General features: G+C 48.5%; 1 protein-coding gene across 1 annotated transcript in view; it reads right to left on the reverse strand.

Moving 5' to 3' along the window:
• The window catches only part of LOC146822248 (fucolectin-like), a 69483-nt gene extending 61912 nt beyond the window's left edge, over nucleotides 1–7571 (reverse strand). Inside the window, exon 1 of the mRNA XM_085609443.1 lies at nucleotides 7401–7571. Coding sequence (XP_085465569.1) covers nucleotides 7401–7482 — 82 coding nt within the window. The 5' untranslated portion in view covers nucleotides 7483–7571. The remainder of the gene's footprint in view (nucleotides 1–7400) is intronic.
• Between the last annotated feature and the right edge of the window lie 9067 nt (nucleotides 7572–16638).

Genomic DNA, 16638 nt, shown 5'->3' on the forward strand with positions numbered 1-16638 from the left:
AGTGTGACCATGGGTGTCCGCAGGAAGGGGGGGGGGGGGGAAGGAGGGGCGCTTGACCCCCCCCCCCGGAGCACCCCTCCTTGCCCCGTCTGCGGATGCACATGCTTTTTTTGGACGCATTTTGTCCATAATTCTGGGCCCTGCAGGGAGCAGAGCTGTTCCCTGCCAGAGGCCTCAACTCCCTGATGGGGCGCCTCGCACTCCTCCTCGCAGCCCCTCCCGCCCATTGTCATTCTGTTTGTGGCTGATTATCACATACAGAATGACAATGGCCAGTTTGAGCTGCTAAAGCATACTTCCCACCAGGCCCGGTTAGAGAGGGTGGGCCTGGCCCACCCCAGGCCATTAAGAACGGAAAAATATGTTTTTCACTCTGTTTAACGGGGGTATGAAGTCTCGTGGGCTATACCTCATTGTTTATTTAAATATTAATACCATTGACATACGTTAGTTTCAGGCCTGAGGAGTGGTAAGAAATTCTGCAGGGATAGTAGCTGCTTAGATAAACCAATGAACATCACAGACATCGTGAACACTTTCACTCACGCTAAAGAGGCTGCAGGCTCCCATCACAAGGTTCCTAGGAGCTGAAAACAGTGATGTAACAGAAACTTATTGCAAAGGATATTCCTTTTCCCAGAAAAGTGAGTCCAAATGTGTACACAATTAGAATACAGATTCACTCGCTTCCCGCTTTGAGGCTATTAAAAACTTGCAGCATTACATGAAATATAAATTATTAGAAAAAGTTAACAAAAGAAAAGTTTTATCTTGTCATTGGCTAAATGAAAGATCATTCTATGCATCGTTACAATAATTCATACAACATTCATATGTATGTCGATGGTTTCAATTGATAGAATGATTCCTTCTGCAGGGACCTATGAGTCGGGCTACTGGAATTATGCGATTGTGCCGATGCTGTGTTTTTCTCATATTTGTTGATTTGCCAAATCCATTATCTGCTAAATAATCTGCAGATTAAAACAATATATATTCTAGCTCAAAACCTACTAAAAAAAACAGCAACATGTGCTGGCGCACAGTGGAAGATCCTTTCCAAAGGTTGATTGGTTACCTTTCTGTTGCTTATTGCTATAGTTTGTTGTTAAACTGGTACCAATAAGGTGCATTCTATGCCCAGACAATGTTAACAAGTGTAAAGAAGTCAAAATAATTAAGTAATACTCGCAAAATGTGCAGCATCATGCCACATAATTTACCTTTTCTTGCTGCATTCTTTAGTCAACCCTGACACATAATTTAGCCTCCCCCTGCCTTATAATTCCAGTGGCCCTGCCTATGTGTAACAGGTAAGACACTGTAATTATTCTCAGTATGGTCACCGCAGGATTTCATTCTCATGAGGATGATAAAATGGGTGTCTCATGGTCGAATGATAGGAACTCTTGTGGCTATATGTAAGGCTCCCATAGAATGGAACGGCCAAAAGAAGCAACATCTCAGACAAAAAGACCTGGACAGACTCAAAGCCGGATGGGAGAACGAGAGGCCAAATACAAATGGATTAAAGGAGGGGTTCCAGGGGGATAATTTTAGGGTTCCGGGTGGGTATGGGTTTTGGGGTTCCAGGGGGTAATTTTAGGGTTCAGGGAAGGTGTGAGTTTTAAGGGGCCAGGGGGTAATTTTAGAGTTCAGGGCGGGTATGAGTTTTTGGGGGGCAGGGGTAATTTTAGGGTTCCAGGTGGGTATGGGTTTTCGGGTGCCAGGGGGATCATTTTAGGGTTCATGGTGGGTATGGGTTTTGGGGTAGCAGGGGGGGGAATTTTAGGGTTCAGGGGGTATGGGTTTTGGGGTGCCAGGGGGACAATTTTAGGGGTCAGGGCGGGTATGGGTTATGGGGTGCCAGGGGGCTAATTTTAGGGATCAGGGAATGTATGAGTTTTAAAGGGCCAGGGGGGTAATTTTAGGGTTCATGTGTGCTCTAATTGTTGTCCAGTTTCAAATGCAGAATTCACCACTTTTTTTTCTCAGCTTGGCCTGAGCATTACCCGGTCCTGATTGTCTGCCATTTTAGCCCCGCCCCTATTGATTAACATTAGCCACGCCCCTTCATTTGCCAGGTTAGCCCCCTTCTGGAAAAAATTCTGCGGACGCCCATGAGTGTGACCCCTTTAAAAAGCACATAAAAAATAGTGGGAATTTTTCTGAAGCCTTCCCTTCTCTGTAACTGTAACCATCACAAGTCTGGAGCAGTGCCAAAGAACAGTGGAACCAAGACACCGAGCGCACCGACACGGACAGCACGACACAATGCCACAAGGGTAGGACAGAGAAAGCATCTTTTAATACACGTGCAGCTTCCTAAAACCGGACGGAGGCGAGTAATGGGCTTCGCGCCTGCAGCAAGTAAAGAAGCCCGAGCGACAGACATGAGCCCAGAGGGGCTGGGGCCTTTAGCAGGACATGCACTAGGGAAAGCAGCAATCCGGCAGAAGGGCACACTGTCTATGACCCCACAAGCTGGTATGTCGAGTTTCCACATGTGGACTTTGTAAGTGATCAGGTGACCTCTTGCGCCAATCTAGAAGCGCTTTTGCAGGGGACTGAAGACCACTGTGGGCCCGCAATGGAGGAACGCCAAGGAGTTAACACTACTCAAGGCGTCCCTGCCTGTGGCGCGGAAGCCTGAGCGGTAGATATGAAACCCGTGCGCACCGAAGGCCGCACCGCGTGTGAGACGAGAGGCAGGAAGCGTCTCAAACACAGAGGCACGCGGCACAGACACTCATGCCGCTCACTCAGGGGGCTGTGACGTGGGCAGGCTGTCAGGCGAGCCTGGAGCTAAGGAGAACCATCCGAGGGGCCCCTGGACACGGCCAGGCTGACCCTCCCCCTGAAACCTGGAACAACTCTTGAATGTGCTCCAGGACAGCGCATTCTGCTAGCAGGCGTGCACTTCATGTCTACACACAAAAAAACACAATGAAACTCGGCAAACCTGGCCTCCCTCTCAGGCTGCCCCTGTCTCCTCGAGAAGATGGCCTCTGAAGCAAGGCCACGGCTGACTGCAACAACAAGAGCGAGGGCCCCAGCCTGCACAGAGCGCAGGGCCCTCCGAGGCCACATCCGACTGGCACTCACAAGTGCACACTCCTCCTGTCTGTGAAATCTGCTGTCTGCAGACCAGACTCTCATCCCACAAATCTTTCCAACCCCGACCCTAAAGGGTGGGGATGGGTCCTGAGAGCCCGCCTTTCTACTACGCCCCCCCCCCCGTCATCTCTGACTAGAGCAGAGGTCTTCAAACTTTTGGATGCCGAGACCCCCCTGTCAACATTTTGAGGCGTAAGGACCCCCTCTTGACAAAAATGTCTAAACCTGTTGAATAAATTGCGTGGGATGAAAATGTAAATAAGGTTATGTGATGCCGCGTATTTTGGGATAGCATTGCTTCATTATTTTGATATTTGTTACACACAGTAACGCTGAGGAAAGATTTCACCCAATCAGTACCCATTTATAACCCAAATACAGCAATTATCATCAGAAATATTTCAAGTCAACCTTTGTGAAGGGCCTTCCACTCTGCAGCAATACGTGCTGCCACATTAGAAGCTCACCTGGCCCTGACCGGAAGAAGCAGGGGTCCCTTAAAACCCTGGCGGTTTTGTGTAGAGTTAAGCCTTTTACCCATGCAGCTTTCCTCTCACCACCTCCCTTCCATCCCTCTCTCCTCTCCTAACCCCGGATCCCTCTCTCACTTTGCAGGTCATTTTCTTTCACCCCTTTTTACAACTTCTGAACTCTCCCCATTCAACCTCTCACTTCACCTTTAATCACCTCTTGCCATTCTGTCCTTTCACTGCCCTCATCTCTAACAGTCTCTCACATTTATCGCATGGCCTCTCTGGCCCTGTCACCTCCCGTGCCCCTCAGCACTTCTCATTCACCTCGTCTCTTCATTCAAATTTTTGTCTATTTGTATCTTACACCTCTCCAGTCCCCCCATTCCTCTTTCACATCTCCCCTTTGTTCTAACAGAAGCCCTCACCTTTGGATCACACTCACTTCTTGCGTGTCCACACTTCTCTTCGGCAATTCACATTTCTCCTCATCCCTGACCTCTTCAATCAAATTCTCTCACTCCCTTGCTGTCCTCTCTCATTTTGGGTGCGGATGCAAGTTCAGAATGGGATGAATGAATGTATGATTACTGATGGGCTTGTTTGAGTGAGTTGCATATTGAGTAATGAGGGGGACAGGTGAGTGAAGTGTCACATGAGTGCAGGATGAGTAGTGTACTTGTGTGACTGCAGGTTGAGGTATAGTGTGAGCAGGACAAGTGCATTGTGAGTGCAGAGTGATCACTGTGAGTGCAAGGTGAGCGGGTGAATGGTGCAAGTGCATGGTGATCAGTGTGAGTGCATTGTGATCGCTGTGAGTGCAAGGTGAGCGGGTGAATGGTGCAAGTGCATGGTGATCAGTGTGAGTGCATTGTGATCACTGTGAGTGCAAGGTGAGCGGGTGAATGGTGCAAGTGCATGGTGATCAGTGTGAGTGCATTGTGATCGCTGTGAGTGCAGGGTGAGCGGGTGAATGGTGCAAGTGCATGGTGATCAGTGTGAGTGCATTGTGATCGCTGTGAGTGCAAGGTGAGCGGGTGAATGGTGCAAGTGCATGGTGATCAGTGTGAGTGCATTGTGATCACTGTGAGTGCAAGGTGAGCGGGTGAATGGTGCAAGTGTATGGGGATCAGTGTGAGTGCATTGTGATCGCTGTGAGTGCAGGGTGAGCGGGTGAATGGTGCAAGTGCATGGTGATCAGTGTGAGTGCATTGTGATCGTTGTGAGTGCAGGGTGAGCGGGTGAATGGTGTGAGTGCATGGTGATCAGTGTGAGTGCATTGTGATCACTGTGAGTGCAGGGTGAGCGTGACAATGAAGGGCGAGAATGAGGAATGAGTTGTCTGAATGCAGGGTGCATTCCCAGACCCATGAAGTAACTTAGCATGTTATTGACGGGGGCGTAGACTTTAATATCTAAGTTAAACTATTGCGGCATTAATCGGGGATCGAGGGTGAAAGAAATAAATAATGTGCTGATCCTGCAACAAACTTCCAGTCCTATGGTTAGGGTTGCCAGCAGATTATTTTGGTGGCCCAGTTGGTACAAAAAAAAGCAGTCACCTAAAGCGGTATTTTCAGCGCTTATCTGTGCATACTTCCCAGGGCCGGCTTTAGTGCTGGTGGTGCCCTGTGCGACAATGTTTGTTGGTGCCCCCCACAATGACCACCCCCACCACGGATTCTCTCACTAGCACCCTTTAACAGTGACCAAGTCTCCATAACCCCACACTCTCAGATGCATTGAATTAGTTATATAGTGCCACTCATACCAGTGTAGGGTGTCCGAGCACTTTGCATCACACACACATTACACAGAGACAATCAATCATAAGTGTGTAAATCAGTGTATAGGAAATGTTACATAAGCCAAAGGACTAAAAGTATAGGAGTCAAATGTCATCCATACTGGTTGGCAGTATAGTTTAAGAGTGCTTGGTGTGGAGAAGCACAAACTCCGAGCCGAAAAAGAAACAGCAAAGTTGGGAGTTTCCTTTAATAATAAGAATTGATTTCTAGCCAAATTAACCCTTTTTGCAACATTAATCAATGGTCTAATAATGTATTCTTTGTAGTGTGCATGCTGTTCTAGGATGAAAGTTAATAGCTCACTATTCTATATCAGGACTTTAAGTTATAAATTGCAAGTAACAAAAGGATGTCTCTTTGAAAGCAGTAATCTGCTGATCTGTTTACATCATATGCACTCTATAATCTACTTGGTACACGTTCTTTGCAGCAGGCATATTAACCCTCTGCACTAACATCACCCAAGTCAAAACCTCAACTCAACATTCTGATCTCTCTCCAGGAAGATAATTAATCACACGTTATCTTGACATTTATGTGAGGCCTGGTGATTGCCGGGAAAGAAACGCTGCAGCAGGTGCTTCAAAAGCACAATAAACTTTCACACACGGCGCCCCCAGGAAGCCAACTTTGTATTCCTTTCCATGAAATGCATTCTCACACTACGGCAGTGAATGGAAAATCCAAATGTAAGGAATAGGCACAGTGGGGACCCAGGGGGTACTGGAACCAGGGATAAAACCTAAGCCTCTGTAACCAGTTTACAAAGGCATGTTAAATGGTCTTTAAAGACCTGTGAAAAAACACGGGGGTGCCGGAGATAGGACTCCAGACACTGCCCAGCTGAGCCACCAGCAGCTCAAGTTTCACTGCAGCAGCCGGGCTGAGACACAGGACGGGGGAAGGGGGGGGGGGGGGGGGGAGGGCTGAAGCCCTTGGGCCTGGGCAGAAGTGTGACTGGGAAGGCGCGACCCCCTTTGCATCACTCCACGGCCCCCCTGGGGGTCGCGCCCCACAGTTTGAAGACCCCTGGACTAGAGTGTTTTCCACCCTGGCTCTCCTTGGAAACCTCTTCCCATAACTGCGCACACTGAAGGACCAGGTTGTTCTTCCCAGACCGGGTGAGTGAGGGGCGCCCGAGAGCCGCGGCTCTCTGGTCTCCCCGTGGCGGAGCCGGTGCAGCATCTGCCGCCTTCACCTGCAGCATGGGACGGAGGGGTGCAGCCCGACGTACCACCCCCAGACTGCCACACGGGGGCGGACCAGGGCACCACTTCTGCCCTTCACACATCAGCAGCTTCTACACCAGCACCCCCCCCCCCCCCCCCCCTCCATGGCACATACTGGACTTCAGCTCAGAGGCCACAGGGAAGTGACGGAAGCGTGCTCTATTCCACCAGCAGCAAGAAGCCGCGTGCTCTGACACCACCCCGGCGTTGTGTTCATATACCATAGCCATAGACAATATTGTATGCACTGCAGTGTGCACACAAACATTGGAGGGGCAAGGACTGCACAAATCACTATACAACAGCCCCTGAGTGTTGCATCACGTATACACAATGGTATTTTACACGTGTCTGCAAGTCCACACTAAGGGCGTGTAAAGAGAACTCGCACAGCGTTTTGGGGAAATGTAATCTATGTCTCCGTTACCATGGACACAGGCCCCTGCCAGTGTCAATCGACACGTGATCGTTTCCTTCAGATCCCCCAAGTTCCAGCAAATCATTCAGTGCCCAGGAAGAGATCAGATGCACGCGGTGCCAGGCCCGTGAACAGAGGCAGAAACAGCATTCCAAGAAACAGGGAGCGCCCAGGACACAGGCGCCATCACCCCGAGAGCCCGGCCTCATTCTTGAGGCCAAGACCAGGGCCATCCCACAGCAGGCCTGTAGACACCGATGGAGGGCTCTGTGGGAGCAGCGGCTTGCACGATGATGGACGCCCTTACCAGCACAGGTGGGATCACACGGTAATGTGTGAAGGAAGAAGCTAGATTTACCTCTGGTGAGTGGTCCTTGTGTTCTGTGGCGTATACCGGACATCACCATCTTCCAAGAGTTCCTAATGTCAATAATGAACATTCCAGCAGTGGAACCTGGAATGTGCCGACATCACAAGCCTCCGCCCACGTCACGTCCGCTGCAGACGCCTTCTAGCGGGAGATCTCCCTTCAGACGCAGCTGCAGGATACTCTCCAGAGCAGGTCACGCTCCGTGTGATCAGTCACTGGGTCTTTGGATCGCATCCGGGTCATCCTCGCATCCCCCGATGCAGACAATATTGTGGCTGCGATGGCAAACGCGAGTTCAGGGATCCAAGCACAGTAACCCTCACTAGACTGGCTGCTTGTTTTTAATTTCCTCACAATAATACCACATCAAATGGGCGTGTGTCGGAGACGTGAGCAGCCCCTCTCCTGTGGCGGCACACACGCGATGACCTGCAGGGGGTCCTGGGAGTGAATGTTCGTACACTGACGTGGTGGCTTCTTTCTCGTTTCTCAGGCCCTCTCTTACTCGGTTTCCTCGGTATACCAGGCCTGCTTGTGTGAAGTGTCTCTGTCAGCCTCGTCGTCGACTTCACCCCCTGCACTTACACCACCCATCACCTCACTTCACCTGCCCTTACCTCGCCTTCACTGCCTTCACCCCCTCCGCTCCCCTCACCTCACCTGCCCTGCCTTTACCTCTCCCTCACCTCTCCTCCCTTCACCTCACCTCACCGCCTCTCCCCTCACCTCACCCCACTTCACCTCCCCTCACTTCTCCTTACCTCACCTCCCTTCAACTCCCCTCCCCTCACCCCACTCTACTCACCTCCCTTCAAACCCCTCTCCTCACCTCCCCTGCCTTCACTCACCTCCTCTTACCTCACCTCCCCTGCCTTCACCTCCCCTCACCTCCCGTTACCTCACTTCACTTGACCAACTCTCCCCTCACCTCACCACCCCACCCCTCACCCTACTTCACCTTCCCTTACCCCACCTCCTCTCCCTTCACCTCACTTCACCTTCCCTCACCTTACTTCACCTCCTCTCCCTTCCCCTCATCTCCCATCCTCCCACTTCCCCCCACCCCCTTACCTCATTTCACTTCACATCCCCTAAACTCCACTCGCCTCACTTCACCCCCTCACCTCGCCTCACGTCCCCCACATAACCCCGCCTATCACCGCACCTCACCTTACTTCTCCTCCACCCACCTCACCACACCACACCACACCTCACTTCACTGCACTGCACTGCACCTCACCTCACCACACCACACCTCACTTCCCCTCCACCCACCTCACTACACCCCACCTCACCTCACCCCCATTCACACACATACAAAACCTTGCACAACATTAGCCCCTCATTCCTCAACAATCGCATACATATCCAAAAAAACCTACCAGACACCTATGCACAGCAGGACTCCCACTGCTACCTACACCCTGCATACGAAAACCCGATCCAGCGGTCGTGCCTTCTATAACATCGCTCCTAACCCCTGCGGCGACCTGTACCGGCACATCAGAGCCGCCTTCCCAATTCTTGAATACCGCGAGAAACTGGAGACCTGGTTCTTCACCTAGTCCGACTGTAACTCGACCCAAACAGGTCCTGCTCCAACGCCAGGATACCTTTCCGGGTGAAGTGTGCCATCTACAAATACACATAAGATAACGCAAAGTAATGTAAAATAACATACCATACCATAATATACCATAGCATAGCTGTTATGTACATATTTTATTGGAATGTATCTCCGAATGCATTGTATGTGTTCTTGTGCCGTTACCTAGCTGCGACTAGTGAATTCTAGATTGTGAGGACAACGGTTCCAAGAGTCGGCGGGGCTAGAGGGGACTGAAGCTGTCTCTCTTCCCCTGTACTTTGCTGCTTCCAGCAAGAATAAATCTCTAACTTATTTCCACGAAAAGTCATGCATTACAATTTGGCAACGATTCTTCGCTGGAGCACCAAGAACCTACGCGTGAGGGAGCTGAGCATTTGACGATTTCCATCATGTTTTTGAATTCCTTTTAATTTCTTTGCTGCAAGCTGCCTTCTTTCAAGAGCTTAACTCGAGCTCTAGCCCTACTTGGAGTCTGATCCCTGTTTTTGGTGGAAATTGGGAATTCCACCGTTCTTCAAGGACCGTGTTTACTTTTGAAGTACAGCCAAGCAACGGTTTCGGAGTCTTGCCGTTTCACTGCTCCACTGCGAACTCGGCAATCCTCAGCGCTCCATCTTCAGCCAGGCTTGATGTCGTCTCCTGGTCTTTAGTTCAATGCACCTTTTCCTACTTCTCTGCCTTGCTGCTCAGCCGGTATGGATGTACTGTGGAATGTCGGTATGTGTGCTGAGGTAATAGAATGCTGGAATGCCTGTGTGTGGAGTGTCAGCTGGGAGTATGGGCTGAGCAGCAAGGAGGCTGCTGTACTGAAGACCTATTCTATCATTTGGTTCTGTAGTGCTCTATGCTTGATACCCTTCTACATCTAAGAACTGTATCAATAAAGCATTCATCTTTATACTACACCTCGACTACATGGACTTATTACATTTGGCGACGATCTGGATGAACCTGCCTGTGCTACCTTACTCACAAAGCTTAAACTACTTCAAGGTAAAGCACCTGCTTTGAAACTGTAACCTGCGTATTAAAGAAACCTGGCACCCCTGAGCCCCACCAGTGACCTTGCCATCGGTCGCCCACAACTAAAGTGTGCCAGTCCCTGCCTGCAGATCCTGCTGCCCCCCTGACCTGCTGTCTGCCAGTTCCTGTGACATCGGTCGCCCTGACTTTGTCAATTCCTGCTCAAGCTAACTGAGAGCCCAGAACGGGGAAGAAAAACAGAACCGGGACAGGAAATATCAATCGGGTCAGTGAGCCCTGTTCTGGGTCCAGCGAAGGAGAGCTAAAACGGGAGAAAGAGACCCAGCACCGGAGAACGAGGACGAGATCAGGTCACAAGCTTTGACATGACAGGGGGCTGATTAAGAGGCTCAAGAGCCGAGCTGAAGTGTTAATTTAACTTTTCTACCATTCAAACGGCGGTCTAATTTTTTTATTTTACCGGCGGAAGTGAGTGGATTTTTGCTGCCATCTACTGGATGTCAGTCGGACTTTATTTTGCCTGCATTTTCATTTTAATTTAAGAAAATGTTTCCCCGAGCACCTTCTCAGCCCCGTCAGTTACAGTTACATCTCATAGCGGACTTTACTGATTTTACCGCTGTTCTTGTTTGTGCAATGAGCACTTCACTTCTCCTATTTTTTGAGGAAGAATCACCAGTTGGAAGTAATTACTGTTGGTTTAAAAAAAAAAAAACGTCACCTACCTTCATCGCTCGTTGTTGTCAGCACAGGGCAGGCCTGCCTCCAGTACGAGTCTTCCTGCAGCGTGTGTGACGTTTCTTACAGTTCGCCCTCTAGCCTGCAGAGTGACGCCTTCTGCACCAGCCTGCATGGAGCGACCCGGCATGACCTGGCACGATGTTGATAACGTGCCTCCATTTTGGGATTTCCGGTGTTTTAAGCATTATCAGCCTTTCAAGCATTTACAGTCTCCTATTTGCCGCCCACGTTCACATCCCTACTGCGGTGTTTGTTTTAAGAGTAAGTGATTGTTTATGTTTACTCAGCCCAATGCATGGGTGTCAAGGTTGCTGGTTCGAGATCTTGCAGTGAGTTTGCTTTGAAATTTACTTGCTGCAACTTTACTTGGAGTCCGGCTCACATTTGTCCTTGTTGGAAGTTTGTCTTTACGTTCCCGGTGATAGGCTTAACATGGCCTGTGTGGACTTCTGGATTACATCAGACTTTGGAGGTACATTCTATCGGTATCCAACAAACGAAGTAAACAAAGGTTGAACACTCTATAAAACGGCAATACTGAAGGAGTTCTTTATAACTAGGTCATACATCAAGGCTTTAGACTGTCATCTGTGCGGCGAAGTTAAGAAAGAGTTATATTAAAAAAAATTCTTAAAGTGGTTTGTCATTCAATGCCGTGAGAATCACCTATGTTCTGTATACTGTGCTTAGAGCACCATCTAATGGGCATGTTATTCAATGACAAAGTTCTTTATTTCTAACATGCATTTCTCCTCATAGGGAATTAATTTGTTTAGAAGTTTCCCTTTGGAATGTGTTTCATGTAATCCACATTGCTAACCTGTATTTGTTTGGTGCTTTTCTTACTTTCTTCTTGATGATTCACATCTTGTTTATCCTCATGTCTATTTTAAAATGTAACAGTTTGCATTTGCACCTTCTTACAAATATTTGTAGGTGGAATTTTTCACTGTTTCTTTCAAGAGTTTTGGAGCGAGATTCTCTTTATTGACTCCACCTGCGCATATTTATTGTGCGTGGTTTAGTTCAAGGTTTATATTGTAATAGCCTTTTGGCTATGTGACCTTCCACCGGTACGTAGATTTGTCACCTATTTTGTTTCTACACGATTCCTTACAGTGCTTTGTTTGCAAGTTTTAGTAAGAGGACTTTCATTGATTAAAGTATAAGGTTTGATAGCCTACTGGATATGTGATATTCACTTGTGCGTGGAAATATCACCTGCAGTGTTTCTACTTGTTACTTTACTTTACGGTGCTTGATTTACAAATCCACTGTGCGTAGGATCTACTGCTATGATTGGCTGACAGTGTGTGTTTTTCACTTTTTCACATGGTACCTGTGCGTGATTTCACACCTATTTACTGTCATGTTGGATTTATTTTCAAAATCCAACAGGGTATTGTTTTCGCCCATCTTTTACTCTTCTTTTACTATTCTTTTACTTCTCTCTAGGGATTACGTGTTGGATCTTAACCAACCTTTTCCTTGTGTGTGTGAGTAAGAGAGTTCTTCTTTTTTTTTTTTATTAGCATTTGAAAAGTATACAAGGTTAGTACAACCAGAACATTGTGGTCACAATACAACACCATCCATCATCCGTTTTTGCATTCTTAATCAAAGGCCCTCCACACCCTCCGAACATCACTGTATTTAGAACACGCATTCAATTCCCCTGATGCTGCTGCAGATATTGGGTCAAGTATTTCCAGTAGTCTCGCGGTTTCGACCTGGTAGGCAGTTCTTCTTCATACGTTTTTAGTGTGTCTTACGTTAAATCGGCAATCCAGTCTGTAAGTGTTGGTGTCCTCCTGCCATTCCAGCAGAGCGACACTCTCCTTTTGGCCAAGAGTAAGGAAGCTACACAAAATTTGCGCTTTTGAGCCTTCACCCCAGGCAGTAGACCCAATAAGCATGTGCTAACATTGCAGCCCACCTCACCCCCAACCATATCCCCTAGCATCTGCGTCACCTGCGTCCAATATTCCGTAACCGCCCTACAAGACCATGCTAAATGAATAAAATCTGCCCCTTCCTCATTGCAGCGGTCACATCTAGAATCCCCTCGTAGCCCATATTTGTGTAATCTAGCAGGTGTATAATACGCCTGGTGTAGGTATTTGAAGTGGATAATGCGCAGATTGCCATTAGGTGTCAGCATACTAGTCAGTGTGCAAGCTATAACCCAGTCTTCCTCAGTTAGTGGAATATCCAGATGGCAATTCCATTTTTTCCATAGCTTTATATGTGTTTGCCGCAATGTCGCCTTGCAGTTTAGCATAGAGCTTGGACACCAAGCTTTTAGCCTTGGGCGTGGTAATTATCCACTGCAAAGCGGACAGCACCGGCGGTTCATCCGGGTATGTGGGGTACAGTTTTTTATGGCATTTTGTATCCTGTGATAATTAAATTGTAGCAGTAACGTCCGATTGCTAATAAATGTCAGATTTTCAAGCGTTTTGAAACTACCATTTTCATAAAGATCCCCCAGAGTGTCGATACCGACCTGTCGCAGTAATCCGACCCCCACCTCTTCTTGGGTGACCGATATCTCTGGATGCCAGTGGAGCCGGAGCGTATAACGGCAGTCTATTAGCTTTTCTGCCCGTAAGATGCCAGGCTTTGTTTGTGGCATCGATCGTGTTGATGTCATTCTTATGTAATGGTGGTCTACGATGTGTTATGACTGCCTCCAGCGGGATCGGTAGAGCGTCCCCTTCCTCAATTGCAGTATGTGTCAGGTATGGGACTTTGTGATACCAAAAATGCGCATATTGCGCTTGCGCACAAAGGTAATACAGAAAAAAAATCGGGAACTCCGAAACCCCCCTGGCAATATGGCAATGTAAGCGTCTGCAAGTCAACCCGAGCCGTTTTTCCAGCCCAGACCAGCTGGAGAACCAGCGAGGTGATGCGACGAAAAACCCATGTAGGGGGCTGGATGGGTATGTTATTGAAAAGGTACAATAATTTAGGCAGCAGCACCATTTTTACAATGGCAATGCGGTCCGCCAGAGACAGCTGCAGTTGAATCCATCTTCGCACCTTCCCCTCCAGTGCATCGATTGCCCTCCCATAATTTGTCCTAATGACTATTTCATGGTCACGGTGACACCACACACCCAAATATTTCACCGGTTCGGTCTGCCACTCCAAGGGGTACTCCATGGGGTGCGGCAGTGTGCTATCCGTCAAGGGAATAATCAAGGATTTAGCCCAGTTTATATTTATACCTGAGTGATGTGCAAATTTGATATATTCTCTCAGCAGTGGGTTCAGATTTTCCCCTGGGTCCCTCACATATAATAACATATCATCGGCATACAGCGATGTGTGCAGCGGTCTTTGCGGAAATTGAAGAGCTGAGTAATGATGTCCCCGTCTGATTTTACATGCTAGTGGCTCTAGCGCTAGAGCAAACAGTAGTGGGGACAAAGGGCGCCCCTGTCTAGTCCCCCTACGTATATCGATGGGCTCCGAGATATATTTATTCACCCGAACTCGCGCCACCGGTGCATCATACAGCAAGTGTATCCATTGGAGAAACATGGGCGGAAAGCCCATCCTCCGTAGCACTGTATTTAAATATGGCCGCTCCAACGAATCGAAGGCCTTGGCCGCGTCTAGAAACACCGCCGCAGCCTTGGTCGTGGGTGTCAGATAGTGTGACAATGCAAATAGAGTGCGCGTATTGTGTGCAGTGGAACGCAATGGGATGAACCCAGATTGATCAGGCAAGATCAGCTTAGACATTAAAGGGTTCAGCCGAGCAGCAAGCAGTTTGGCCAGTATTTTATTGTCCACATTTATAAGAGACAAGGGTCTGTACGAGTCACAGAGCTCTGGATCCTTTTGCGGTTTGAGCAATGCCAGTATGAGTGCCTCATGTAGAGTCGGCGGCAGGCTCTGCTGTTCGTGGGCATTACCATACATCTCCACCAGGCGAGGTGCCAGCTGGTCCACAAAGGCCTTATAAAATTCGCACGTAAACCCATCTGGGCCCGGGGCTTTACCATTTGGCAATGTTTTAATCACTTCCATGACCTCTTCCACCGTGATAGGCAGAGACAGATACTCCCTATGTGTGTCCGACAGCCACGCTATCGCGACGTCTTCTAGATACTCCATTATTTCGGCCGGGTCCGCTGTGGGTCTGGAGGCATATGTTTCACCATATGCAATTACGAACTCGCTTAATATTTCCTGTACGCCATATCGTTTTTCCCCCTCTTTATTGCGTACCACATGAATGTTCTGCGGTACGCGACCTTCACATATTTTATCTGCCAAGTGCCTGCCCGATCTACCCCCCTCTCCGTAAGCCCTCGCTACCTGCCTTTTCACCGTGTATTTGATTTCATCTTCCGCATAGTTTTGATACTCAGATAGTATTGTTCTGTCTCCTAGTATTTTAGTATCTTGTGTTCTCTCATATTCCCCCTCCAGCAGTCGCAGTTTGTCTTCTCTTGTCGTTAGTTGTTGTCTTATATCTTTTAGGATACCAGCGTTCGTGCTTATACAAACGCAGCGGATCGTTGCTTTAAAAGCCTCCCACAGTACGCCGGGATCTTTCATAGTAAAGGCATTGTGAGCAAAATATTCCTGTATCGCCTGCCCAATAGTGTCTACATACATTGAATCTAAGAGAGCTTTTGCGTTAAATCTCCAACTGAAGGGAGGCGGTATGTAATGTGGGAATTCCAGGGACAGGAGCACTGGGTTATGATCAGACAGTGTCCGTGGTAAATGTCTAACCTCCCGAGTCCATAAGGCAATGTCTCCAGATACTAACCAGTAGTCGATGTGGGACCAGCTGCCGTGTGCCGCCGATGCGTGCGTGGCCTCCCTCCCCTCAGGATTCCTACGTCTCCAAATATCAATAAGTCCCCTATCCACCATTATATCCTTTAGTACATTTAGCGCCCGTCTGTGAGGCTCAGTCGTGGCCCCAGATCTGTCTAGGTCATCCTGTAATGCTATATTGAAGTCTCCACCCCAGATCAAATGCGTAGCCTGGAGGTCCCTCAGCTTGCCCCACATAGAATGATAAAATTGCGGATGATCTACATTTGGCCCATATGTGCTCGCTATGGCCAGTCTTTGCCCCCGCAGTATACCTGTAACAATCACAAAGCGCCCTAGTTCATCTGCCACAGTATTTTCTATCTTAAACTGTAGTCCCTTTTTAACCAGTATTAACACCCCTCTAGCATAGGATGAGTACAGAGATTGATGCACCGACTCAGCCCACCGTCGCCCCACACCAGACTTATGCGTCGGCGCACAGTGCGTCTCTTGTATTAGTGCAATATCTATGTGCAGCCTATCGAGGTATGCTAGTGTCTGTCTTATTTTTTTGGGGTTGTTAAGCCCCCTCACATTCCACGTCAGTAATTTGAGGCATGCCGCCCCTACCCCTGCTGCCTCCATTTACGAATAGTGCTAGTATGGTATACCCAATACAGGCATTCGGTTAGTGTGTTCCAGTGACTATCTGAGCGCAGAGTGACCTCATTATTCCCCAGTATAATTATTCGGATTTCAGCGATGCGTCTTATGCACTGCGACCAACAAATCAACTGTCCAACTCCTTTCCCCCCCCCTCCCACTTCAGCACCCCAATCATGCCAAAGACATACCCCACAAAAATAAACTAACATGAGTTAACGGAGTTCGGGGATCACCCGCTTAGGGGGGATCGCCCAGAGCACACAACTCCATCCAACTAAATGGATGTGGACGGGAATACAATATGAGTCAGAGCCTAGAGCTTTACCATGCCATTGCCGGTAACTTACTGTCGTAGAACATATCTCACAGTGACCGTGTCATCAAGTGTTCCCGGCCGTTCCATAGCAATTCACCTCCGCTTTTTCCGGTGGACAACACCTC

Source organism: Triturus cristatus, chromosome 6, assembly GCF_964204655.1.
Source record: "Triturus cristatus chromosome 6, aTriCri1.1, whole genome shotgun sequence".
Classification (NCBI taxonomy): domain Eukaryota; kingdom Metazoa; phylum Chordata; class Amphibia; order Caudata; family Salamandridae; genus Triturus; species Triturus cristatus.